Here is a 22888-nt window from a genome sequence, read left to right as displayed (position 1 = left end):
CCCTGAGAGACAGGCGGTGGCCTCACCAGGAGGAGGAGGGCTTGATAACCACACAGTGGCAGGAGATGTGGAGGGGACACCGAGGGTCCCCCGCCATCCTCTTAGTTTCTTTCCAGGAGGGCCCCTCCCCGGGGGACCACGGGAAAGGACAGGGCCACCGCACATCTGCTTAGCGCATCCCTGCTTACAAAACACTTCTCACGCTGTCCTGTTGAATCCCCACGACCCACCACGAGTGATGGGGGGCATCACTACACCCCTTATGCCTGGGAGGCATCCCAGAATCAGGGCATCGGGGCCTGGGCTGTCACACGCGACGGGGAGGGGGGGATGCAGAGAGGTGTGCACCCAAAGGAGGAAGCACACGCTGACCTCAGGCCACTTCCTGTGTCAGGCTCCCCAACCTCCCACCGCCTCCCCGCTACCCCAAGGCAGCAGCCCCTGGGCCTCTGCCTGCTCTCTGCCGGCTCCCCTGCCGCTCTCCCTTATCTCTTTCCCTGCCAGTGCCTGCCACACCCCTGTCCCAACCTTTGTACCTTGCTCCTGAATTGTTTTCCTCAGCCGCCGGCCTGGAGTCCCTTCGGCTCACTTTCACTCACCGGCTCTCCTCGAAAGCGCCCCACCATGTGCACTGGGAAGTGTGCCCGCTGCGTGGGCCTCACCCTCATCCCCCTGTCCCTGCTCTGCATCCTGGCCAATGCCCTCCTGCTGGTGCCGGGCGGCAAGACCACCTGGACCGACGGCCACCTCAGCCTGCAAGTGTGGCTCATGGCCGGCTTCATCGGCGGGGGCCTGATGGTGAGAGGCCGGCCCGGGGGCCACTCTGCGGGGCTCGGATCATTGGGGGGGGGGGACAGCTGCCCGGGGAGGGGTGGCCGCGGCGTGGTGGGGGCCTGGAGCCTCCCCTCTGCCCCCTGAAACGGAGCACCTGCGAGTCCTGGAGGAGCCCCGGGGTCCTGAGCTGAAGGTCCAAGGGAAAAGAGGAGGAAGGAGGGAGGGAGGGAGGATGTGCTCCTTGCGCCCCCCTGACCCCCCTCCCCCGTCCCTGCTGGTGCAGCAGATGCTGAGGACGCCTCCCTACAAGGGCCCGGTGCCAGGTCAAAGTGGGTTATCTGGGCAGGATGATGAGGGACACGGAGGGTGGGTGCGGGGACACTGGGGCCGGGAGCACGGTGGCAGGGGGGTCATCCCACCTGTGGCCCAGTCTGTGCTCCCGGATGCCCACCCTGCACCCCACACACTCAGAACCCAGGCCAGTGTGGCGGAGAAGGCACCCTGTGTCTGTCAGAAGTGGGGGGGGGGCTCCAGACCCCATCCTCTGAGCCCTCCTGTTCTGGAAGGTCAGGGCAGTTTAACATCCTCAAGGGCCCAAAGACCAGAGGTCTCCCCAGCACAGCCCCTCACGTCTCTGATGGACGAAACTCCCGGGGACAGGGCTCACCTTTGCCTGTTTCTCTGACCACAGTGACACTCCTCCCTCGCCCGGTGTCACATCCACCCCTCCTCCAGACCCAACCACCCTCCCCTCCCCACAATCCAACCAGCCTGCTTTGGGGGAGCCCCCTCCCCCCACCGAGGATGCCCCCCCTACCCATGCTCACTCCCAGCTGTGTTCTTCCCACCTCCAGGCCCTGGGCCACTCCTAAGCGACACTACACTACGGGGACACAGGCCAAGTCCCTGCTCTCCCTGAAGCTGGGCCCGTGGTGGGGGACACACACTATCGAGGAAGGGAGAAGGAAGCCCGGTGAGAGCAAGGACGGCCTGTTTTGCTGGCTACTGTGTGGCACCTGTTGTGTGCCGAGTGCCTAGTCCGGGGCCTTGGACTCGACAGGGGCTTGATTAATAGTCTGCGAACAAAGCAAACAAATGAGCAGGAGGATTTCAGATCAGAGGGCTCACCGAGGAAAGAAAGCAGGACGCTGTCCTGAAGGGCTCCTTCCGAGGGCAGGCGGAATGCCACTGCTCACAGCGTCTTCTGTTTTCATTTTAATCATCACCTACTATCTCCTTTAAATTTCATCTGTAGGCAAGAGTACACTTTTATCTTCTTTTACTGTTTATGTATTTTCGAGAGAAAAAGAGCAGGAGACGGTCAGAGAGAGGGGGAGAGAGAGAATCCCAAGCAGGTTCCACCCCGTCAGCACAGAACCCGATGTGGGGCTCGAACTCACAAACCGTGAGTACATGACCTGAGCCAAAACTAAGAGCCGGGCGTTCAACCGACTGAGCCCAGGCGCTCCTACTTTTATATATAAAAAAAAAAAATTCGTTTTTTACTTTAAGTAAACTCTATGCCACACGTGGGGCTCCAACTCACAACCCCGAGATCAAGAGTCGAAAACTCTACCGAATGAGTCAGCCGGGCGCTGGTTTATAGCATTTTCAAGGAAGGCCTCGATGAGACGCCATCCGAGCTGCGACCCACAAGACAAAAGTGAGGAGTCTGCCCCGCAGACAGGGGACTGGGAAGTACGCAGCCTCAAGCTTGCACCTCTGACTGCGTGAGAGGCCAGTGCACCCGAGGTTTAATGAGATGAGATCCGGCGTGGGCACCGGCCAGAGCACGTCCACCCTTGTGAGGAACGTGAATTTTTATTATGAAGTCAACAGGAAACCAGTGAAGGACGTTTTACCTTGTTTTGAGCCTTCGAAAAATTTTTTGAATTTTTTTTAAGTCCTACAGCTAAATGGCCAGATCCTTAGTAGGCAGCTCAATGCGTTTTTACAAAGCGACCCCGCCCATGTACCCAGCACTCCGACCAAGACACAGGTCGTTACCAGAATCCCAGACGTGCCTCCCTCACCAGGCGCTACCCCCCCCACCGACAAGAGTCCCCACTACGCCGACTTCTGCCCCGCAGGCTGGTTTGGCCCATTCAGCACTTTGCACAAACGGAATCATACGGTGTAGTAATTTTGTGTCTGGCTTCTCCAGCTCAATATATGTCTGTGAGGCTCCTCCTATCATTATAGAGAGTTCTAGTCTGTTATTTGTCGTGCATTCCAGCGTGTGAATATACCACAATTCATTTAAACATCCTACCGTTGATGGATGTTTGGACAGGCTCCCAATTTCGGTTTATTACAAGTAACGCTGCTATAAATGTTCCTGTAAATGTCGTTAGGTGAACTTACGTTTGCACTGATGCTGGATGGATATTTAAGGGTGGGATTGCTGATCTTTTTTTTTTAATGTTTATTTACTTTTAAGAGAGAGAGAGTGCACAAGTGGGGGAAGGGGCAGGGGTGGGGACAGAGGATCTGAAGCGGGCTCTATGTTGACAGCAGAGGCCGATGTGGGGCTCGACTCACAAACCGTGAGATCATGACCTGAGCTGAAGTCAGACACTTCACTGACGGAGCACCCCGAAACTGCTGATTCTTAAGTTATGCAAGTATTCAGTGCTAACAGATCTTGCCAAAGCGTTTTCGGAAATTCGTATACCAATTTCATTCCCATCAGCAAACTATGAGCGTATTAGTAGCTCCATACCCTGCTGGATTTGAGAAGATCCCACTGGCAGGGCGCCTGGGTGGCTCAGTCGGTTAACTGTCCGGCATCGGCTCAGGTCATGACCTCGCAGTTCATGAGTTCGAGCCCTGTGTCGGGCTTTGTGCTGACAGCTCAGAGCCTGGAGCCTGCTTCCGATTCTGTGTCTCCCTCTTTCTCTGCCCTTCTGCCACTCGTGCTCGGTCTCTCTCTCCAAAAAAAAAAAAAAAAAAAAAAAAAAAAGATACCACTGGCTCCCGTGGGGAATAAGGAGTCAGTAGGTGAAGCAGAACCAGACTGAGGTCACTGAAGTTGTCCAGGAGAGTGGATAGTGGCTGAGAATGGGCCGGGGGCCAAGTAAGCAGATTTGAGCTATAATCCCAGCGTTTCCTTCTATGCTTCTCTTGGCAAAGATACTTCTCTTGGCAGAGTAGACGTAGGCACAGAGTTAAGACAGAGGAGCTTGGACGAGAAAAAGAAACAAACACTTTGACTAAGAAAGTAAAAATCTCCAGCAGGTAGGTCATTCGAAACTGGTAAACCCCAAAGGCAATTCTCGAGGTCTTCGGATCTACGAGCTTCCCAGCCAGTGTCCTACCCAGAGAGGCTACGCCAAGAGCCTAGGAAGGGGAGAGAGGAAGCACCTGGCAGGAAGCCCATCCAATTCTGCGAGTGTTTCTATGAGGTCCCTACGGATGAGACAACAGAACTTGAACTCTCAGCCCCTCCCCGAGAGAGGAACGCAACGCTGGTTCACGCAAGGCACAGATCCAGACCGCTGTGAAATTCCAGAGATGGGCGCTGGGCAAAGAACTTGGCCTGGTGCAACAAGATAAGGCTAGAGCCAAAGTGAGAAGCCTCGAATGCCTTCTAGAGCTCAGCCTTGATGGGCTACTCTCTGAGGAGACCCTGAGGGATCTGAGCCAAGACCCGTGGAGAGGCGTTTACTCCGGGGGTAGCAACATTTCGGTGGAGTGCGCGGCAATGTGGAGGCACAAGAGGTATGGAAACCTGGCAGAGGGGCTGAGAACATCATCCTCGAGGGAGGGGGCTGGGGACTGACCCCGCAGACCAAGGAACAGACAGATTCAAGAACCATTAAAGGACAAGGCGAGAAGACTCGAGGTCTGGCTGGGTGTGGAGGATTCAAGCTGATCAGCCTGGGTGACCTACAGAATATTTCCACTGATGGAAATGAACAAAAAGTCACAGGGAGGCGAACTGGGGGAGCCTGGGGGGGAAATCATGAGGTCAGTAGCAGGCTGGCTGGGGTGAGCTAAAACCTAGACACTGACATGAACGTATCCTTGAGCAGTTACATTTGAAGCTGGAGGTGGGTACTGTTCCAGGCGACAGGTGACACCCTGAGAGGGGACGGGCTCTGTGACGAAGGCCACAGGGAGACAGGAAGACAGAAAAGGCCAGGGCGGTATGTTGGGGAGCCCTACACTTCCTACCAGAGCATTCGCTAACGCTCTCCTCCACCTTCCGCATAATCCCAGCTCGCCAGACCCTCCAACACGATTCCTTCCTGCTGCTCAGGGGACTTCTGGTCATTGTGACCGTTTACTCTGAGCCAGTCTTGACATCAGGCGGACCTGTTATTTCATTAATAAATCCTGACGGGACGCCTGGGTGGCTCAGCCAGTTAAGCGGCAGACTTTGGCTCAGGTCATGATCTCGCGGTCCGTGAGTTCGAGCCCCACGTTGGGATCGAGCCCCACGTCGGGCTCTGCGCTGACAGCTCAGAGCTTGGGGTCTGCTTCTGATTCTGTGTCTCTCTCTCTGCCCCCTCCCTGCTCACGCTCTCTCTCTTTCAAAAACAAACATTAAAAACATTTTTTAATATTTTTTATTATGAAATTTATTGTCACATTGGTTTCCATACAACACCCGAAGCTCATCCCAACAGGTGCCCCCCTCAATACCCATCACCCACCCACCCCTCCCTCCCACCCAAAAACTTTTTTTTTTTTTTTAAATAAAGCCTGAGAACAGCCCTGTGAGGTGGGTCTGGAAGACCGAGAGATGAATCAACTCATGGAGGGTGTTGGCATGAACCCCAAGCCCCCTGACTCCGGTTCAGGAGGGCCCCTGCTGTGTGTCAAGATTTGCAGAGGACATCATGATATGGGGCCTTACCTCGTGGAGGCCATGTGAACACGGATAAGTAGACACGTAAATAATGATAAATTGAGGTAGAGCCCCAATGCACTGCAGGGGCAGTAGAGAGAAGGTCTTCCTACAGTCCGAAGGGCTGAGGGCATCCTAAGCCCCCCAGGAGGAGGTGAGCGCCGAGGCAGGAAGGTGCTGAGAACGGGCGGGGGCTGGCTGCCACACTGTCCTTCCTCCACAGGTGCTGTGTCCCGGCATCGCCGCCGTCCGCGCAGGGGGCAAGGGCTGCTGCGGCGCGGGCTGCTGTGGAAATCGTTGCAGGGTAAGATCCAAATCAGGGCGGGATTCGGGGTTCGGTCTCTGCACAGGTCTTGGTGACCTGAGGCCACGGTCCCCCGAGCCACAGGAGCTCCCCTGCGGAGTCCCGGGCGCCACCGCGCCCCTCCGTCGCCCCGCCAACTTCGGCCTCGTTGGGCCTGCGGTGGGGACCGCGAGCCCCGGGGACGTCGGCGGCCGCGGGCCCGCGGGGTCAGCTAAGGCCAAGCCCCGGGCCTCGCCGGGAGACGGATTCTCCGCGAGCCTCGAGCCGGGCGAGGGAAGGTGCGCGCACCGGCGGGGCGGGCGCGGCCCCGCTCACCGCGCCGCGCACCCCGCATCCAGATGCTGCGCTCCGTCTTCTCCTCGGCCTTCGGGACGCTGGGCGCCATCTACTGCCTCTCGGTGTCGGGAGTCGGGCTCCGAACCGGACCCAAATGCTTAATAAACGGCCAGTGGGACTACCACTTCAAGGACGTCCCGTAAGGCTTCGCGCGCCCCCGCCGCCCCTCGCCCCCTGCCTTTGCCACTTGCATCGGGAACCCCGGCGGGGACCCAGGAGCCTGCCGCCCCCCCCACCCCCGCTCGGCGCCTGCGCGGGGCCGGGGCTGGGGGAGGGCCCTCCACGTGCCCTCGCTCTCTCACGTGACCCTGCCCCGCCCGCAGAGGCTCCTACTTGCGCAACCGCACGCTGTGGGACGCGTGCGAGGAACCGCCCCGCGTGGTGTACTGGAACGTGACGCTCTTCTCGCTGCTGGTGTTCGTGTCGTGCCTGGAGCTGGTGCTGTGCGGGGTGCAGCTGGTGAACGCCAGCCTCGGCGTCTTCTGCGGCGACTGCAGGAAGAAGGAGGTGGGGCGGCGCGGGGGGGAGCCGGGGCGAGGACCCCCTGGCTCCCTGGCCGCGTCCTCACCTCGTCTTTCCCGCAGGGCGCCCCTCGCTGAGGCCCCACCCGCCGCCCTGCTCGCTCCCGGACGCCGCCGGCCCTCCCCGCCCTGGAATAAACCTCTGAGCTCTCGTGCGCGTGCGCGTCTCAGGTTGCGCCCTCTGCGCTGGGGGGTCGGGGGGGGGGGGTGGGTACGTCCCAGGGCCTCCAGACACGCCTGGCCTCGGGGCGCTCCTCTGTGGCCCCCCGCAAGTTTTCTTAACACGTAGTTACTGAGCCGTTGGCGTGCCCCCGAATAAGGTGGTAAGCAAGACAGGCACGTTCTAGGCGCTCAAAGAATTTCACATTCCAGGGGCGTGAGATGGGCACGTTTTTTCAAAGGCAATAGATGACTTCCCTTTTTAAAAAACACGCCGGTAATGGGCTAGGTAGTGGCTGAGGGAGGGACTTTTTAAAATAAGATGAAGTCCGAGAAAGTGAAATGTGAAGCGGAAATTTGGTGAACGGCCTAACCGTCCGGATAGCCAGGGGGTTCCAGCAAGAGAGAAGCAAGCGTGACGGTCCTAACTTGGCAATCCCTACATCAAAAGCCACTCTTTGACTTTCGTAGGGAAAAGAAGGAGAATGTGGAAAAGACAAGCTAGAGTAAGCCCTAGAAAATGAAAACTCAAGGTGTCATAGCGTTTGGTAGAACCCAATTTGGCGGAAGTGTCTTAATCTGAGGTCACCGGTGCTTCAGAAAGGAAACAGTCTGGGCTCTTAACCGGGGCGATGTGTCTGCAGACGCCCTCAGAAAGGCAGGGACTTCCTTAATTGCACGTAAAATTGTGTTTAAGGGCATTTTCCTGGGTTGTGTGGGTCCGTGACTTTCAGCGGCCTGCCTGGACTCCCCAGACCGAACCCGAATTTGGGCCTGGCCCAGTGGTGGGCTGGGAGGAAGACTAGGACGCAGTTTCCTCCACCCCTGAAACAAAGGAGACCAAAGCCAAGACAGAGAAGCTTTAATAGCGAGAGGTGGGACTAGCTTCGGGGCGGGCGACCCGGTCAACTCCGACAGCAGAAAAAACGCACGTCGTTCAGGGCTGAGTCGTCTCGGAGGCCCCGCGGCCGCTCGACCTTGGTCTGCAAACCGCACATGCCTTTGGGGCAGGCCTTACTCCATTCTCCAAAGTCGCCCCAGGCCAGGCCGGGCCCCTCCAGCTCCGTGCCGTCGGAGCAGCGGAAGCGCACGTTGTTGGCCGCCGTGTCGTCCCCGGGGGCCGTGGGTGCCTCCACGCGAAGCGAGAAAGCCACGAGGAAGCTACCGCCGGGACACCACTGTGGCTCACTCCACGCGCCCCACCTACGAGGGCGGGGGAGAAGCGATGCTTCCGCGGTTGCCCCGCCCCCTTCCCAGCCCAGCCCCGGGGACGGGGGACTTGTCGCCAGTTGCTACGCGTCCCGGGGTGCGTTGGGTGTGGTCACCTGACCAGGGAGGTCTTCCACCCAGTCCCCAGGTCCACACTGCCCCACAGCCCCGGGGGGACATTCTAGCCCGGAGGGTGTGTGTGTGTGTAACGCAGGGGAAGGGCGTATCCCCATTCTCGGGGGCCCTTGGCCCGCGTCCCGCACCTGCCGGACTGGGACTCCACCACCTGCGTGTTGCGCTCCGCGTTCCCGCGTGAGCAGTGCAGTCGGATCCCGTTCAAAGCAGTGTCGTCGCCAGGAATGCCCTGGGGGGGCTCCACCTGGGTGGGGAGGAGAAGAAGGGCAAGGACCAGTTAAAAGACTGCCATCCTCTGTTCCCCAGCAGCGGGTGGGGAGGTGAGGGGATGTGCATCTTCCCCCTCCTCAGAGATCTCAGCCTGAATCCCCACCTTGAGCGAGAACCCGCTGGCGAAGAATCCATCGGGACACATCTCAGGCCAGGCCCAGTCGCCCCAGGGTCCCCCGTTGGTCACCTCGATGACCGACGTGTAGCCGCTCAGGTGGTCGGCTGTTGCATGTCCATAGCAGGTGGCCCACAGCAGCGGCAGCAGCAGCAGCAGCAGCTTGGCTGAGGCACCCTTGTCCATCCTGCAGCCTCTGAGAGCCGGGCTGGGCCCCTTATGCAGATTTATACCACCTCTGCCCCTGTGAAGTCTCCGGTTACGGAAGGGCCTCCTGGATTAAGTGACACCCGAAACTAATCTGCTCCCAGAACCCTGCAGACTCCACTCTCTGCTCTGGGAGACGGAGGTTCCCCTCTCCGGAGGAGGAGGGGCAGAGAGAGCGGACCAGCTGAGTTAACCACCACCTACAGAGCATCTACTATAGGCCACGAATTGTGGTCAGCGTTTTGCAGGCGTGTGTTAATCCTTACAACCCTTTTAAGGAGGTGCGAATGACCCTTCCTATTCACAGATGAGCAAAATGGGGTTTGGAAATGACAAGCAACTTGCCTAAGGTCACAGTCAGCAAGCTGGGGAACATTCCAACACTGGGAAACGGGGAGCCCATGTCTAGGGTTGGAAGCAATGACTCTGAAATGCTGGGTGGGGGTTCTCCTGACCTCCAGGATTTGGGGGAGCATTCGAGGGAGAGATAGGGCAAGAATCCATGAATTGTGGTAGCCAGAAAGGATCTTGTTAGTGATTGGGGCCCAGACTCCCAGAGAATCTGGGGTCCCCCTTCCCCTGAGAAGAAAATACACAGACAGGAACAATTCCAAGAACTTTTACAGACAGGGGATTGAGAGCCCCTAAGAACGGGGGGGGGGGGGGGCTGTTTCTTCCCTTGCTTCCTGTGTCCTTTCCCTGAATGTTGTCCCCGCCATGACCACTAGGCAGACTCCTAACTTGGGGGGAAAAAATGGCTCTGATTTGTCATGAGGTCACCACCCAATGTGCCTGTCCTTCACGCTTTCCTGTGTTTATTCAATATATATTTATATACCAATAATGTGGTTTTGGCCCAGGCAATATTCTCAGTGCTGTAAATAGAACAGCAGCCAAGAAAATCAAGGAAACAGATGATAAATTTTCCAATGGATCTTGAGCTCTGTGAAGGCACTTTTGTCTTTTTGAGGCCTACTACAGGGCCTGGATGTGGAAATAGTTCACAAGGTTTGTTTTGAAGAATAAGGGGCAGGGGGTGGGTGTGGTGTGATGTGGTGCGTCGTTGGCTGGCTCAGTCTGTAGAGTGCGACTCTTGATCTTGGGGTCATGAGTTCAAGTCCCATGTTGGGCATAGAGATTACTTTTTAAACACACACACACACACACACACGAATAACCAGCAAAACCAGAACCAACCTGGAGTTAAAAAATAATAAGCCACAAAAATGCAACCAGATAAAGCCTAAAGTATAAAGCACCCAGAAGACAGGTCCCCTGGAGACAGGATAGAGAATTTAGAAGTGGGTGCTTCCGGGATCCCAGGTGCCCTACGTTTGAACTTCATAGGTTATCATTTATGAAGCAATTGTGGTAAGTTTTTCCACCTACAGTGTTTGCACGTACATTATCATTTTAATCCTCGGATTCGAACGTGCAGTGGTGGGGATTCGGGCCAGTGCTGATGTAGGGCCCACATCACTGCTCAGTGGGGGGGTCGTTCCCAGCCCAGCCTCTCTTACTACAACCTGGCCTACGTGGAAGGCAAACGCAGAGACTTGCTAGGGAATCCCCCAAATCCTAGTCATCCGGTTTTGCACGCAGAGATGCTGTCCTCTGGAGCAAAGGGCACAGGGGAAGGGGACTTAGTAGGTTAATTATTAACCCTTAGCACCTCAGGGCACCTCGGACTTCTCTCGCCTCCAGGAGGCCGAGGGACAGGTACTGGTTTGGGGCTAACGAGGGGGCGGTGGTCCCCGCCCCAGCCATGGGGGTCGCGCTGCTAACACAGGTGTCTCGGCGCTACTTCCGCCACGCGATTCCTCTTGCTGTCCTCTCGCTGCTGCTGCTTTATCTCTGTGCTCGGAGCTTTCGTGAGTGGTCCCTTCCCTCATCTGCCCTGGGAGGCACCAGGAACCCAAGCGCTGGGGACCTAAGGCCCCCTCCTCGAGCCTTCACCGCTCGGCCTCGCCCCTCCCCAGGCGTCGTCTCAGGGTGCAGGTCCTGGGCACAGTCCTGCAATCCCGAAGGACCGCCGCCTGTCCAGGTATGCTCGGGACAGGGCTGAGACGGAGAACTCCGGGCGGGACCCTGATGGCGGGAAGCGGGACCAGGCTGGGGGTCTGGGGAAGGACGGGTCCTGCTCCTCGTCTCCCCTCTCGCGTCAGCAGCCGAGTGCGGCTGGAGAGATCCCAGCCAGACCTTAGGAGTAACTTCTGCAGGGCCCGACTGGGCTGCTTGGCCAAGGAGGCCCAGCTGGCTAGGGGTTCTGCTCCCGCCCCCTTCCGCCCGTGTCTATCCCCAGGTCCGGCGGCAGTCGGGCCCCCTGGAGGCCCCCAAGTGGAAAGAGCCTCCGTGTGAGGGCCCCCAGGGGGTGCTGGGCCGCGTGATGGAGCCGTTTCGCGCCAGTCTGAACCCCGAAGGCGACTTGGCATTGTCGCAGTACCTGGCCGGATGGAGGGCGCTGGTCAGGTAAGCGGCCTCCCGCCCCGCCCCCCGGGGCCCGCCCCCCAGCGGCTCCACCGCCCCTTCTCCAGCCCGCGCTCTCCCCCCGCCACAGGTTCCTAACTCCCCTCGGTTCCATCTTCGCCTTCGCCACGGACGAGGCCTCCGCCAAGGTGACAGCCCTAGAGGCTCGGGTGCACGGTCCGGAGGCGGCGCACTACTCGTCGCTGGCGGCCATGGCGGCGTGGGAGCGGCGGGCGGGACTGCTGGAGCGGCCCGGGATCGCCCCCCGAGACCCGGCCAGGTCCTCGGGCTCACGGACCCTGCTCTTGCTGCACCGAGCGCTGCGCTGGTCCCAGCTCTGCCTCCACCGGGTGGCGGCCGCGACGCCCGGAGGCCCGGAGGCCGGCGTGCAGTGCGGCGACGCGTACCGCACGGCGCTGGCCCCGCACCACCCCTGGCTCGTGCGCCAGGCCGCCCGCCTCGCCTTCCTCGCCTTCCCGGGTCGCGGCCGCTGGCTCGGGCTGGCGTGCCCGGGGGCCGGGGAGACGGAGGCGCGGGCCGCGCTGGCGCGGGCGGCGGCCACCCTGGAGGCCGTCTACAACCGCACCCAGGGCCTGCTGGCCGAGCGCGGGCTGCTCGGGCTGGCCTGACGCCCGCCGCGGTCGGGACCCGCCACGTGGAGAGGGCGCCCCGCGTTCGGCCCGCCGCCCACCCGGGCCCGGCCAGGGGCGGGGCCGCCACGGCCACGCCCACGTATGACGCCACGTCTGGAAGGCCCGCCCCCCGGCGGGGTGGGTGGGTGCCGAGCCCCTCCGTCTCTCCGCGGTCGCGGGACGCGGCGGGGAGGAGCTGTAGGGAATAAAAGCATTCTTTGGTAGCCGTGGATGTAGGGCGTCTTGTGCGGTGACGGCAGGCGCTTAAGGGAAATCGAAAACAATGGATGTGGGAAGATGTGTCATCCCTGTTCCCGGCAGCCGGGAGACTCACGCTCCCCCGGGGCCCCGTCTCAACCGCTCCCAAGGCCGCAGTCGCCAACGGCGTGCCAAGCCTCCGGCCCAGACCTGTGCGCCGAGCTCCGGCCCCCGCGCCGCCAGCTCCTTCCTGGACGCGCCCGCAGACCCCGCAGATGCAACACGTCCAACACGGATCCAGGCGCCTCCTCCCGGACGGCGCCTCTCCCCGCGTTCCCCGTCGCTGGGAATAAACGGCACCCTCCCCTGTCACCACCGAGAGCCTAAAACCTGTGCGTCAGGCCTCACAACCGAGCCGGCGCTCAGCTGAATAACGTAGGTTTTAAAAGACTCCTCGGTCACTCCCGCAACAATAGTGAGCGTGGCGGATTTCATACACTGGGAAGTCTCCGGTCGTGAGCCTGGCCCACTTTCCCCGCTGCACCCCAGAATCGTCTATACACACCGACTTGTTAGCCATCTTTGGCTGCATCCCTACGAGAAATAACAAACCTAACATGTCCAAAATGGAGCTTCTACTGCCCTTCCCTCCCCCAAATAGTCCCTTCACCGTCTTTCCTTGCTCAGTGAATGACCATTCCATTCTTCCAGGTCCTGAAACCAAAAACTTGTAGTCGCCCTGACTCTCCTGTTTCCCTTTCATCATACCCACATCTAATCTGTCAGATTCTGACCATCCCACACTCACCCTTGTCAAGTCCAACTTTCTGTCTAGGACCTGGGTTATCCTAAGAGCCTCCAAGTTGTCTCTCTGTCCCACATTCGGTGTCCCTATTGCGTGTTTTCTCTTTTTTCTTTTTTTAAATTTTTAGTGTTTATTTTTGAGAGAGAGAGAGCAAGCAGGGAGGGGCAGAGAGAGAGGGGGACAGAGGATCCAAAGGAGGCTCTGGGCTGATAGCAGGTTGCCCCATGTGGGGGCTCGAACTCACAAACCATGAGATCTGACCTGAGCCAAAGTTGGACGCTTAACGGACTGAGCCTTCCAGCACCCCCTTCATTGTGTGTTTTCAACGTTTATTTTATTTTTGGGACAGAGAGAGACAGAGCATGAACGGGGGAGGGGCAGAGAGAGAGGGAGACACAGAATCGGAAATAGGCTCCAGGCTCTGAGCCATCAGCCCAGAGCCCGACGCGGGGCTGGAACTCACGGACCGGGAGATCGTGACCTGGCTGAAGTCGGACGCTTAGCCGACTGCACCACCCAGGCGCCCCCATTGTGTGTTTTCAATAGAGCAACCAAAGTGATCCCTTAAATATAGATCCCATTCTCATGTCACTTCCCAACTCAAAACCTTCCAATGGCTTCCTATTCCACTCAGATGAAAAAATAAATTTTAATTTGAGCAGGATATTTTCTGAATCCTATTTTCAGGTGAGAATGATGAAGAGCTTTGTAAAGGCCCTATGTGATCTGACTGTGTGCTAGCCAAATTGACCTCTTCCATTTTCACTGTTTCGGGCATGATCCTGCCCCGAGGTCTTTGTACTTATTGTCTCTGTCCAGAATGCTTTCCCCCCAAATAGAGAAATGACTTCCCTCCTTACTTTCTTCTGGACTTTACTCAAATGTCTCTTCAACACACACACACACACACACACACACACACTTCCTGTTTCCCTTCCCTGCTTTTTTTTTTTTCTTAATATGATTCACTATCTAATATGCTGTATATTGTACTCATTTGTTTTGTTTTGTCTCTATCGAGAAAAGTAAGTTGCATGGGGCAAGGAATTTCTGTCCGTTTCATTCCCTGGTGTACCTCCAGTGCCTTTAACAGTGCCTATCACCTAGTAGACACTGAATAGCTTTTTGTTAAATGAACGTATCAGCACTAGAAATGGTTCAGATGGCTAGAGCCCAGAGTCAAAAATAAAAGCGAGGTTGCCCGCTAGTGTAAATGTATTTAATACTACTGAGTCAGACAAGAATGGTTCAAATGTTAACTTTTATGTCATGTTACTTATATTTTACTACAATAAAAATTAAGGGGCACCCAGCTGGCTCAATCAGTTGAGCATGCACCTTCGGCTCAGGCCATGATCTCGCGGTCCGTGAGTTCAAGCCCCGCATTGGGCTCTGTGCTGACAGCTTGGAGCCTGCTTTGGATCCTGTGTCTCCCCCTCTCTCTGCCCCTCCTCCGCTCATGCTATGTCTCTGTCTCTCTGTCAAAAATAAATAAACATTTAAAAAAATTAAAAATTAAAGAGGAGATGGGATTTTGGAAAGGTGTTCAGGAGCAAGTTCAAGAAGGTCCTTACAAGCTATCTTCTAGAGATAGGACTTTATCTCCAGAGTTCGTTTTAAGCAGGGGATTATTTAGATCAGTCTTTCAATACAGAAACCAGCCCCGGCTGTGGTATGTAGAAGAGTATGGCAAATTCACTGGAAGACCCCTCCACACGATAACGGCAGAATACACATTCTTCTCAAGTGCACGTACCATATCCTCCAAGAGAGACCACACGTGAGGTCACAAAAAAGTCTCGGTAAATTTAAAAAGATTGAAGTCACAGAATATCCTCTAACTAAAACGAAATGAAGCTAGAAATCGATACCAACAAGGAATTTGAGAAATTCACAAATAATGTGGAAATGAAACAACACACTTCTAAAAGGGCAGACATTTTGAGATGAGTGAAAATGAAAAGAAAACATACCAGAACTTAAGGACGCAGCATAAGCAGTTCTCAATGGGAAATGTGCTGTAAATGTCTGTGTTAAAAATGAGGAAAGATCACAAATCGTTAGTTGAATCTTCCTCCTTAAGACACTATAAAAAGAGCAAGCTAAAACTTAAAAAAAAAAAAAAAAGGCCGAAGGAAAGAAATAATAAAGATCAGAGTGGAACTAGAAGACAAACAATACAGAGAAACAATTAAACCAGAAGTCGGTTCTTTCAAAAGATCAACAAGATTGGCGACCGATAGCTGGACCAACACAGAAAGAAGACTCCCATTACGAAAATCAAGAATGATAGAGGGGTCATTTCTACCAACCTTATGGAAATAAAAAAGAGTATAAGGGAATACTATCAACAATTGTAGGCCAACGTAGATGACATAGATGAAATGGAAGATTCCTAGGAAGACACAAACTACCAAAACTGACTCAAGAATAAACAGAAAATATGAGTACACCTATAATAAATAAAGAGATCAGATTAGTAATTTAAAAAGTTCCCACAAAGCCCAGGCCCAGATGTTTTCACTGATGCATTCTACCAAACATTTAAAGAAAAATTATGGGGTGCCTGGGTGGCTCAGTTAAGTGGCCAACTTTAGCTCAGGTCATGATCTCACAGTTTGTGAGTTCAAACCCCGCATCGGGCTCTGTGCTGACAGCTGGGAGCCTGGAGCCTGCTTGGGATTCTGTGTCTCCCTCTCTCTCTGCCCCTCCCCCACTCACACTCTGTCTCTGTCTCTCAAAAAATGAATAAACATTAAAAAAACCAAGAAAGGGGCACCTGGGTGGCTCAGTCGGTTAAGCGTCCGACTTCAGCCCGGGTCACGATCTCTCGGTCTGTGAGATCGAGCCCCGCGTCAGGCTCTGGGCTGATGGCTCAGAGCCTGGAGCCTGCTTCTGATTCTGTGTCTCCCTCTCTCTCTGCCCCTCCCCCGTTCATGCTCTGTCTTTCTCTGTCTCAAAAATAAATAAACGTTTAAAAAAAATTAAAAAAAATAAAGAAAAATTAATGTCCATCCTTCAGAAACTCTAAAAAATAGAAAAGGAGGGAACACTTCCCTAGATGAGGCTAGGATTACCCTGATACCAAAAATACTACAAGAAAAAACAAGAAACTACAGAACAATACATTATATGAATGCAGGTAAAAAAGATCTTTAACAAAATACTAGCAAAACACATACAAAACAGATTGTATACCATGGTCATTTGATTTTTTTTTTAAATGTTTATATTTAGTTTTGAGACAGAGAGAGACAGAGCGTGAGTGCGGGAGGGGCAGAGAGAGAGGGAGACACAGAATCAGAAGCAGGCTCCATGTTCTGAATTGTCAGCACAGAGCCTCATGTGGAGCTTGAACTTATCAGCCGCGATATCATGACCTGAGCCTGAGCCGGAATCTCAACCGATTGAGCCACCCAGGCACCCCTATGGTCATTTGATTTTTGATAAAGCTGCCAAGACCACTCAAAGAGAAAAGAATAGTTTTTTCAACAAACAGTGCTTGAACAACTGGATATCCACTTGCAAAAGAATGAATTTGGGGGGCGCCTGGGTGGCTCAGTCGGTTAAGCTTCTGACTTCGGCTCAGGTCATGGTCTCACGGTTCATGAGTTTGAGCCCCACGTCAGGCTCTGTGCTGATGGCTCAGAGCCTGGAGCCTGCTTCAAATTCTGTGTCTCCCTGTCTCTCTGCCCCTCCCCCTGCTCACACTCTGTCCAAACATTAAAAAAAATTTTTTTAAAGAATGAATTTGGGCCCCTACTTCCCTCACATTATATACAAAGATGAACTCAAAATGGATCATAGACCTACAGATGTAAGAACTGAAACTACAAAACTCTTAGTAGAAAACATAGATGGAAATCCCTGTTGCCTCAGATTAGGCAAAGGTCTCAGGGATATAACGACAAAAGCACAGGTAACCAAAGGAAAAATAGAGGAACTAGACTTAATCAAAATTTAAAATGTTTGTGTTTCAAAGAACACCAACGAAGGAAGTGAAAAGACAACCTATAGTATAGGAGAAAATACTTGCAAATCATATATAAAGGCATATCATATACTATGATAAAGGCATAGTATCTAGAATATAAAAAAGAACCCCTACAATTTAACAATAAAAAGATAACCCAGGGATGCCTGGGTAGCTCAGTCTGTTGAGCGTCCAACTCTTGATATTGTCTCAGGTCATGATCCCCGGGTCGTGGGATTGAGCCATGCGTTGGGCTCAGCGCTGTGCCTGGAGTCTGCTTAAGATTCTCAACCTCTCTCTCTCTCTCTCTCTTATAATCATAATCATAATCATAATCATAATCATAATCATAATCATAATCATACAAGGTAACACAATTTGGGGATACCTGGCTGGCTCAGGCGCTGGAGCATGCAGCGCTTGATCTCTGGGTTCTGCGAGCCCCAGTTGGGTGTACAGATTACTTAAAAAAATAAAAATAAAACGGGCTAAGGATTTGAATAGACATTTCTCCAAAGAATATATACAAATGGTCAGTTAGCACATGAAAATATGCTCAACATCGCTAATCATTAAGGAAATGGGGGGGGGGGAGCACAGAAGGTGCCACTTCACGCCCACTCGGAAGACTAAAATTAAAAGTGCACGGAGGCAGTGAGGATGTGGGGAAGTTGGAATGTCACGATGCACACAGGGCTGGCGGGCATGTCAAACGGGGCAGCTGCTGTGCAAACTGTCAGTTCTTCGAAATGCTAAGTATCGTTTCTGCATCAGCCAGCAATGCTACTCCTGCTATATACTCCGACGTCCATACCTAACAGAAATGAAAACAGCGCTGTCACTCTAACTGAGACACGCTCGCGTCTGTCTCCAAGACTCTGAACTGCGACGCCCATCGCAGTAAGTCGGTCCCGCGCAGAAGCGGAGGCCTCGCACGCCGGCCGGGGCGCTTTTCGCCGGGTCTGCTTGCCACGCTGCCATCAAGCGCTCACTGTCGCAAAAGATGCGTCCCTGCGCGACTCTTTCCCCTTCCGCCGTCAACCGTGACTTCGCTGCGCCCGCAGACGGCTTTACAGCACGACTGGAGAGAGAGTGACAGAGCGCTTTACGACAGTCGCTTTGTGGCAGTGGCTGAGGAGGAAGATGGCGGCCACCTTAGTATCCGCTGGAGGAGCGGGGTCTGTCCCAGCCTGGGGTCCCGAGGCTATTGCCCCCGACTGGGAAAGCCGGGAAGTCTCCACAGGGGTGAGGAGGCACCCGGGGTTCGGGAGATGCGCACGAGGCTTGATGCGATGGAACGATGAGGGCTGAGGGGGCTCGGCGAACTGGCGGCGGGGGCGGGAGGTGGTGTGCTCTGTTCCAGCAGGAAAGAGGTATCCTGAAGATGCTGGAGAGCGGTGGGAGGTGGAGGGGAGGCTGAAGAGTGGAACGCTGGCATTTTGCGGGACGGGGGGGGGGGGGGAGGGGTGGTTAAGGCCGGGATGGGCCTCTGAGGATTTCAGGATTGGGATTCTGCTACTCCGCGGCGTGTTGGGGCCCCCACGAGATTTTTGATAACGGGTCGGTGGCGCACGACTTTCGGACTCCAGGGACCGCACTGAGGGATCATTGAAAGTTTGTGTGTGCTGGATAATGGGAAGCGGCCCAGATTCACCCCTTTTCTCGTTTCTCGCAGACCACTATCATGGCCGTGCAATTTGAAGGGGGCGTGGTTCTCGGAGCCGACTCCAGAACTACCACTGGGTGAGCTCAGGACACCTGCGTGGCAGGTCATCCCCGCTCTCCCTTCTTTCCTTGCCTGACAGTCCGTCCTTACCCTCCACAGTCCACCGTGGGAAGGGAGGTTTCTTCCCTTCTTGGAGATAAGGATCTGTTCCAGCTCCCACTCCTTCCCAGTTTCCCTCCTCCCCCTTGGCTGAAATGTTTGCAAAAGTCTGGTCTCCAGCTAGCTTCCGTTTGGGTGGGAACTGATAGGAAATGCCGGAATGCCTGTTCTGAGCCCTTGGAGTGGGTAGTAATGGGATGGAGGTGGGAGGCCAGCGGGATCGCCCCCTCACTGTTCTGCCATCCTGCAGGTCCTACATTGCCAATCGAGTGACTGACAAGCTGACCCCTATTCATGACCGTATCTTCTGCTGCCGCTCAGGCTCAGCAGCAGATACCCAGGCAGTAGCTGATGCTGTCACGTATCAGCTCGGTTTCCACAGGTACCTGTGGGCAGGGGAGGAGCAAGTACCTGAAGGGAGTTGGGACCTGGGATGCTAAATGGTCTAACTCCCAGATCCCGACACTGCCTCTCCTGTCACTCTCCTCCCCCTCTAGCATTGAGCTAAATGAGCCTCCGCTGGTGCACACAGCCGCCAGCCTCTTTAAGGAGATGTGTTACCGATACCGGGAAGACTTGATGGCAGGAATCATCATTGCGGGCTGGGACCCCCAAGAAGGAGGGCAGGTGAGACACCCCCAACCCCCATCAGAGCCCTGGAGCCATGCCTTTGGTCCTGTCCCTACCGCAGCCATTTTCTGTTTGTCTTCCCAGTCTCTACCTCCCTTACTGTCAACTCATCTCAGACCACCCGCATGGGCGGGTGTATGTACGTGTGTGGCAGAGGGTACAACTGGTGACTTTTCTCCTTCCGTCTGGCAGGTGTACTCGGTGCCCATGGGGGGCATGATGGTAAGACAGTCCTTTGCCATTGGGGGCTCTGGGAGCTCCTATATCTATGGCTATGTCGACGCTACCTACCGGGAAGGCATGACCAAGGAAGAGTGTCTACAATTCACGGCCAATGGTGAGAACTTGGGTTTCTGGGCCTGTGGACGTCAACCCTCTTATCCAAGCCAGGCCAACACTCCTCATTCCTTGTAGTGATCCCAGCACCTGACCCTGACCCCAGCTTTCTTCGTTTGTTCACAGCCCTCGCTTTGGCCATGGAACGGGACGGCTCCAGCGGAGGTGTGATCCGCCTGGCGGCCATCGAGGAGTCAGGGGTGGAGCGGCGGGTACTTTTGGGGGACCAGATTCCCAAATTCACCATCGCCACGTTACCGCCTCCCTGATTCCTAGAATTCTAGGATACAATAAGAGACACCCCATAGCGACGTAAAATTCAATAAATACTTTGTCAAAAAGAATCTGCTTTGAGGTTCTTTTCCTGACCTCGGGCCTGAACTTGTTCGGCCTACGCCCGCCTGTACGGACCACTGCTCTGAGCTGGGGGGGGAGTTGGAGACAAACTTTGGTGAGAGTGGTTTTCAAACCTCTTTCTCCAGACCATCCCCCCACACTTCCTTTCCCCCACCACACCCAGGTCCTTGGGGCACCAAGGTGTGGTTGAAACGGAGGCTCCCACCTGATGACCAGCCCCTTCCCTGTTCAGGCGCAGGGTGGGATTCAGAATCCTGACCGTCCCTGGGGTTACCTCCCCTCAGCCTGCCTCCGGCTCAGGCTCACGGTCCCCTCTTTCCACACCCGTCTCTGTCACCTCATCTTGCCAGGAGCAGCACTGTGGCTACGGTGGCTTTGGGGAGAAAGGTGGGCCTTGTTTGCAGATGGAGTTTAAGACGGATGTCGGGTGGGTGGGTGGGAGAGGACGGCCCCTGGGAGTCCTGTGGGCCCGCTGTGAACCCCACAGAGGTGCGATGGTAAATCAGTCTTTAGCTGCCTGGATGGGAGGCTGAGAGTAGACTCTGGCCCCCCGAGTCTGTGCCCACTCGGGCCAGGGGCCGAAAGGAGTTCAAGGGTGCTTGTTAGCAGTGCCTGGCTTTCTCAGCCTTGCCTAAACTTTCCTCCACTCTGTGGATAAGGGAACTGAATACCACATTCGAAAACTTTGTTCTAGAATATGATCCTGCCCTGGAGACTCTGGGAGGTTACACGGGAGGCTTCCTGAGGAGGTGGGTAGGTCTGGGATCAAGTGGAAAAGAGCAGAGAAGGCCCTCTGATCCCAAATATATGTACCTCAAGCTTAAAATAACCCATAGACGACTTTTGATTTTTTTTGCAAAACCTGTTTACCCGGTCCTCTTTCCTCAAGGCGTCTTGGATTCCTCTCATCCCCTTACACTCTGCATTGAGCCTGAACACTCCCCACCCACTTCCTGTCACTGGCACGTTGCTCTTCCGTAAGCCATGTTACCTGAGTTTCAGGGGCACAACCTAGCGATTCGACGACTCTGTGTGTTTGCTACGCTCACGCCACACCCCTGTCTTGATCCAAGCCACCATTGTGCCTTGTCTGCCAGATGGCAACAGCCCCCTCTGTGGCCCTGCTGTTTCCACACTCCCTTTCTATAATGTCCCCTAGAGCAACCGGAGTGATTTTTTTTTTAATGTTTTATTTTATTATTATTTTTTAAGTTTATTTGTTTTCAGAGAGAGAGGCAGTGTGCGAGGAAGGAAGGGGCAGAGCGAGAGGGAGAGAGAGAATCCCAAGCAGACTCCGCAGTCGGCACAGAGCCTGATGCAGGGCTCAAACCCACGAACTGTGAGATCGTGACCTGAGCCAAAATCAAGAGTCGGACGTTCAACCAACTGAGCCACGAGGGGCCCCAACTGGAGTGATCTTTAAATGTAAGTGAGAACACGTTCCCCTGCTTGACCTGGGATGGTAAGGAGGGTCTAGGATAACGTTTTACCTCCTTACCATGGTCTCGATGACCCACCAGTTCCCCCAATGTTGACGCTCTAGTCACTTGTTTTTTTCTCTTCCCTTGGACCTCAGGGCATTTGCACTTATACTGGCTGTGTATCTGCCAGAGATCTCCTCTTCCTTGATTTAAAAAAAAGAAATTCTTTTTTTTTTTTTTTAAGTAATCTATGCCCAGCGTGGGGCTCAAATTCATGACCCTGAGATCAAGAGTTGTGTGCCCCTCCAAATGAGCCAGTCAGGCACCCCCTAAAAACAAACTTTCTAATTATTAACTTTTTTAAATTTATTTTTCAACGTTTATTTATTTTTGGGACAGAGAGAGACAGAGCATGAATGGGGGAGGGGCAGAGAGAGAGGGAGACACAGAATCGGAAACAGGCTCCAGGCTCCGAGCCATCAGCCCAGAGCTTGATGCGGGACTCGAACTCACAGACCGCGAGATCGTGACCTGGCTGGTCGGACGCTTAACCGACTGCGCCGCCTAGGCGCCCCTAAATTTATTTTTGAGAGAGAGTGAGTGAGCAGAGGAGGGGCAGAGAGAGAGAAAGAAATAATCCCAAGCAGGCTCTGCACTGTCAGCCCAGAGCCTGACGCGGGGCTCCATCTCATGAACTGTGAGATCATGACCTGAGCCGAAATCAAGAGTCAGAGGCTTCACCCACTGAGCTACCTAGGTGCCCCCTAAAATACGCTTTTTGTAGAGCAGTTGTAGGTTCATGACAAAACTGAGCGGAGATTTCCCGTCTGCCCTTGCCTGCCCTCACAGGTGCACAGCATCCCTCACTACCAACATCCTGCGTCAGAAACATTTGTTACAATGACTCTACACTGACCCGTGCTTTCCCGGTTTCCACTTGGCTACTTACATTCAGGTCTCAGATGCCACCTTATCAGAAAGCCCCTAACTGACTGCTTGGAATTTCCAAGCCCCCCCCCCCACTCCTGCCCAACGTTCAAGGTACCGCGTGACTCCCTCCACAGCGTTCGCCGCCCTCTCTCTTAGCTCCTGTGTCTACGTGCCCTAGGAGGAGTTGAGCCCTGGGAGGGGGTGGGGGTGGGGTGGAGGATGGGGAAGAAGAGACGGGTCTCTGCTTGGTTCACTGATGCATCCTCAATGCCTGGAAGGGAGGGGACGCACATGCTTCCTCGCCTCATCCGCGGTCCCGTCTGGCCTCCAGCCTCTCCTCACCCTCAACTCTGAAGCTAGATTTCGGGGCACCCTCCCTTCTGCCACCCCCACCTGGGCCCCGAGTTAGATCAGCTGTGTCACTCACCACTCC

General features: G+C 55.0%; 4 protein-coding genes across 6 annotated transcripts; 3 read left to right on the top strand and 1 right to left on the bottom strand.

The window, feature by feature from the left end:
• Positions 1-422: 422 nt before the first annotated feature.
• TM4SF5 (transmembrane 4 L six family member 5) lies at positions 423-6942 on the top strand. 2 transcript variants are annotated; one of them, XM_043582837.1, is made up of 5 exons: positions 423-798; positions 5850-5930; positions 6269-6405; positions 6590-6704; positions 6851-6942. In XM_043582837.1, exons 1-5 carry the CDS (start codon positions 625-627, stop codon positions 6863-6865), a joined length of 522 nt encoding a protein of 173 aa, XP_043438772.1. In that variant the 5' UTR covers positions 423-624; the 3' UTR covers positions 6866-6942. The 2 variants fall into 2 exon arrangements, with proteins under 2 accessions (XP_043438772.1, XP_043438771.1); XM_043582836.1 differs by having other exon boundaries at positions 6590-6773.
• An 849-nt stretch (positions 6943-7791) lies between these two features.
• On the bottom strand, positions 7792-11138 carry VMO1 (vitelline membrane outer layer 1 homolog). Its single transcript, XM_043582835.1, has 3 exons — positions 8664-11138; positions 8419-8534; positions 7792-8149 (listed from the first exon to the last, which is right to left on the bottom strand). The coding sequence occupies exons 1-3, from the start codon at positions 8859-8861 to the stop codon at positions 7852-7854; spliced, it is 612 nt and encodes a 203-aa protein (XP_043438770.1). The 5' UTR covers positions 8862-11138; the 3' UTR covers positions 7792-7851.
• On the top strand, positions 10648-12204 carry GLTPD2 (glycolipid transfer protein domain containing 2). Of its 2 annotated transcripts, XM_043582833.1 has the most exons (4): positions 10648-10753; positions 10862-10926; positions 11185-11351; positions 11440-12204. In XM_043582833.1, exons 1-4 carry the CDS (start codon positions 10648-10650, stop codon positions 11975-11977), a joined length of 876 nt encoding a protein of 291 aa, XP_043438768.1. In that variant the 3' UTR covers positions 11978-12204. The 2 variants fall into 2 exon arrangements, with proteins under 2 accessions (XP_043438768.1, XP_043438767.1); XM_043582832.1 differs by having other exon boundaries at positions 10648-10926.
• A 5832-nt stretch (positions 12205-18036) lies between these two features.
• Positions 18037-20091, top strand: PSMB6 (proteasome 20S subunit beta 6). The gene is made up of 6 exons (XM_043582834.1): positions 18037-18201; positions 18632-18699; positions 19032-19163; positions 19279-19408; positions 19604-19748; positions 19874-20091. Exons 1-6 carry the CDS (start codon positions 18100-18102, stop codon positions 20014-20016), a joined length of 720 nt encoding a protein of 239 aa, XP_043438769.1. The 5' UTR covers positions 18037-18099; the 3' UTR covers positions 20017-20091.
• Positions 20092-22888: the final 2797 nt, after the last annotated feature.

Source organism: Prionailurus bengalensis, chromosome E1, assembly GCF_016509475.1.
Source record: "Prionailurus bengalensis isolate Pbe53 chromosome E1, Fcat_Pben_1.1_paternal_pri, whole genome shotgun sequence".
NCBI lineage: Eukaryota > Metazoa > Chordata > Mammalia > Carnivora > Felidae > Prionailurus > Prionailurus bengalensis.
This window is presented reverse-complemented; position numbering and strand designations above follow the sequence as displayed.

Bases quoted from the DNA above. Each gene is read 5' to 3' on its own strand.
- TM4SF5 (XM_043582836.1), top strand. From the start codon at position 625: ATGTGCACTGGGAAGTGTGCCCGCTGCGTGGGCCTCACCCTCATCCCC. The intron at 799-5,849 runs GTGAGAGGCCGG...CTTCCTCCACAG, and splicing joins TCATCGGCGGGGGCCTGATG to GTGCTGTGTCCCGGCATCGC. The intron at 5,931-6,268 runs GTAAGATCCAAA...CCCCGCATCCAG, and splicing joins GCTGTGGAAATCGTTGCAGG to ATGCTGCGCTCCGTCTTCTC.
- VMO1 (XM_043582835.1), bottom strand. From the start codon at position 8,861: ATGGACAAGGGTGCCTCAGCCAAGCTGCTGCTGCTGCTGCTGCCGCTG. The intron at 8,535-8,663 runs GTGGGGATTCAG...CTCCCCACCCAG, and splicing joins CCAGCGGGTTCTCGCTCAAG to GTGGAGCCCCCCCAGGGCAT. The intron at 8,150-8,418 runs GTGCGGGACGCG...CCGCCCTCGTAG, and splicing joins GTGGAGTCCCAGTCCGGCAG to GTGGGGCGCGTGGAGTGAGC.
- GLTPD2 (XM_043582832.1), top strand. From the start codon at position 10,648: ATGGGGGTCGCGCTGCTAACACAGGTGTCTCGGCGCTACTTCCGCCAC. The intron at 10,927-11,184 runs GTATGCTCGGGA...GTCTATCCCCAG, and splicing joins AAGGACCGCCGCCTGTCCAG to GTCCGGCGGCAGTCGGGCCC. The intron at 11,352-11,439 runs GTAAGCGGCCTC...CCCCCGCCACAG, and splicing joins GGATGGAGGGCGCTGGTCAG to GTTCCTAACTCCCCTCGGTT.
- PSMB6 (XM_043582834.1), top strand. From the start codon at position 18,100: ATGGCGGCCACCTTAGTATCCGCTGGAGGAGCGGGGTCTGTCCCAGCC. The intron at 18,700-19,031 runs GTGAGCTCAGGA...GCCATCCTGCAG, and splicing joins GACTCCAGAACTACCACTGG to GTCCTACATTGCCAATCGAG. The intron at 19,749-19,873 runs GTGAGAACTTGG...GTTTGTTCACAG, and splicing joins TCTACAATTCACGGCCAATG to CCCTCGCTTTGGCCATGGAA.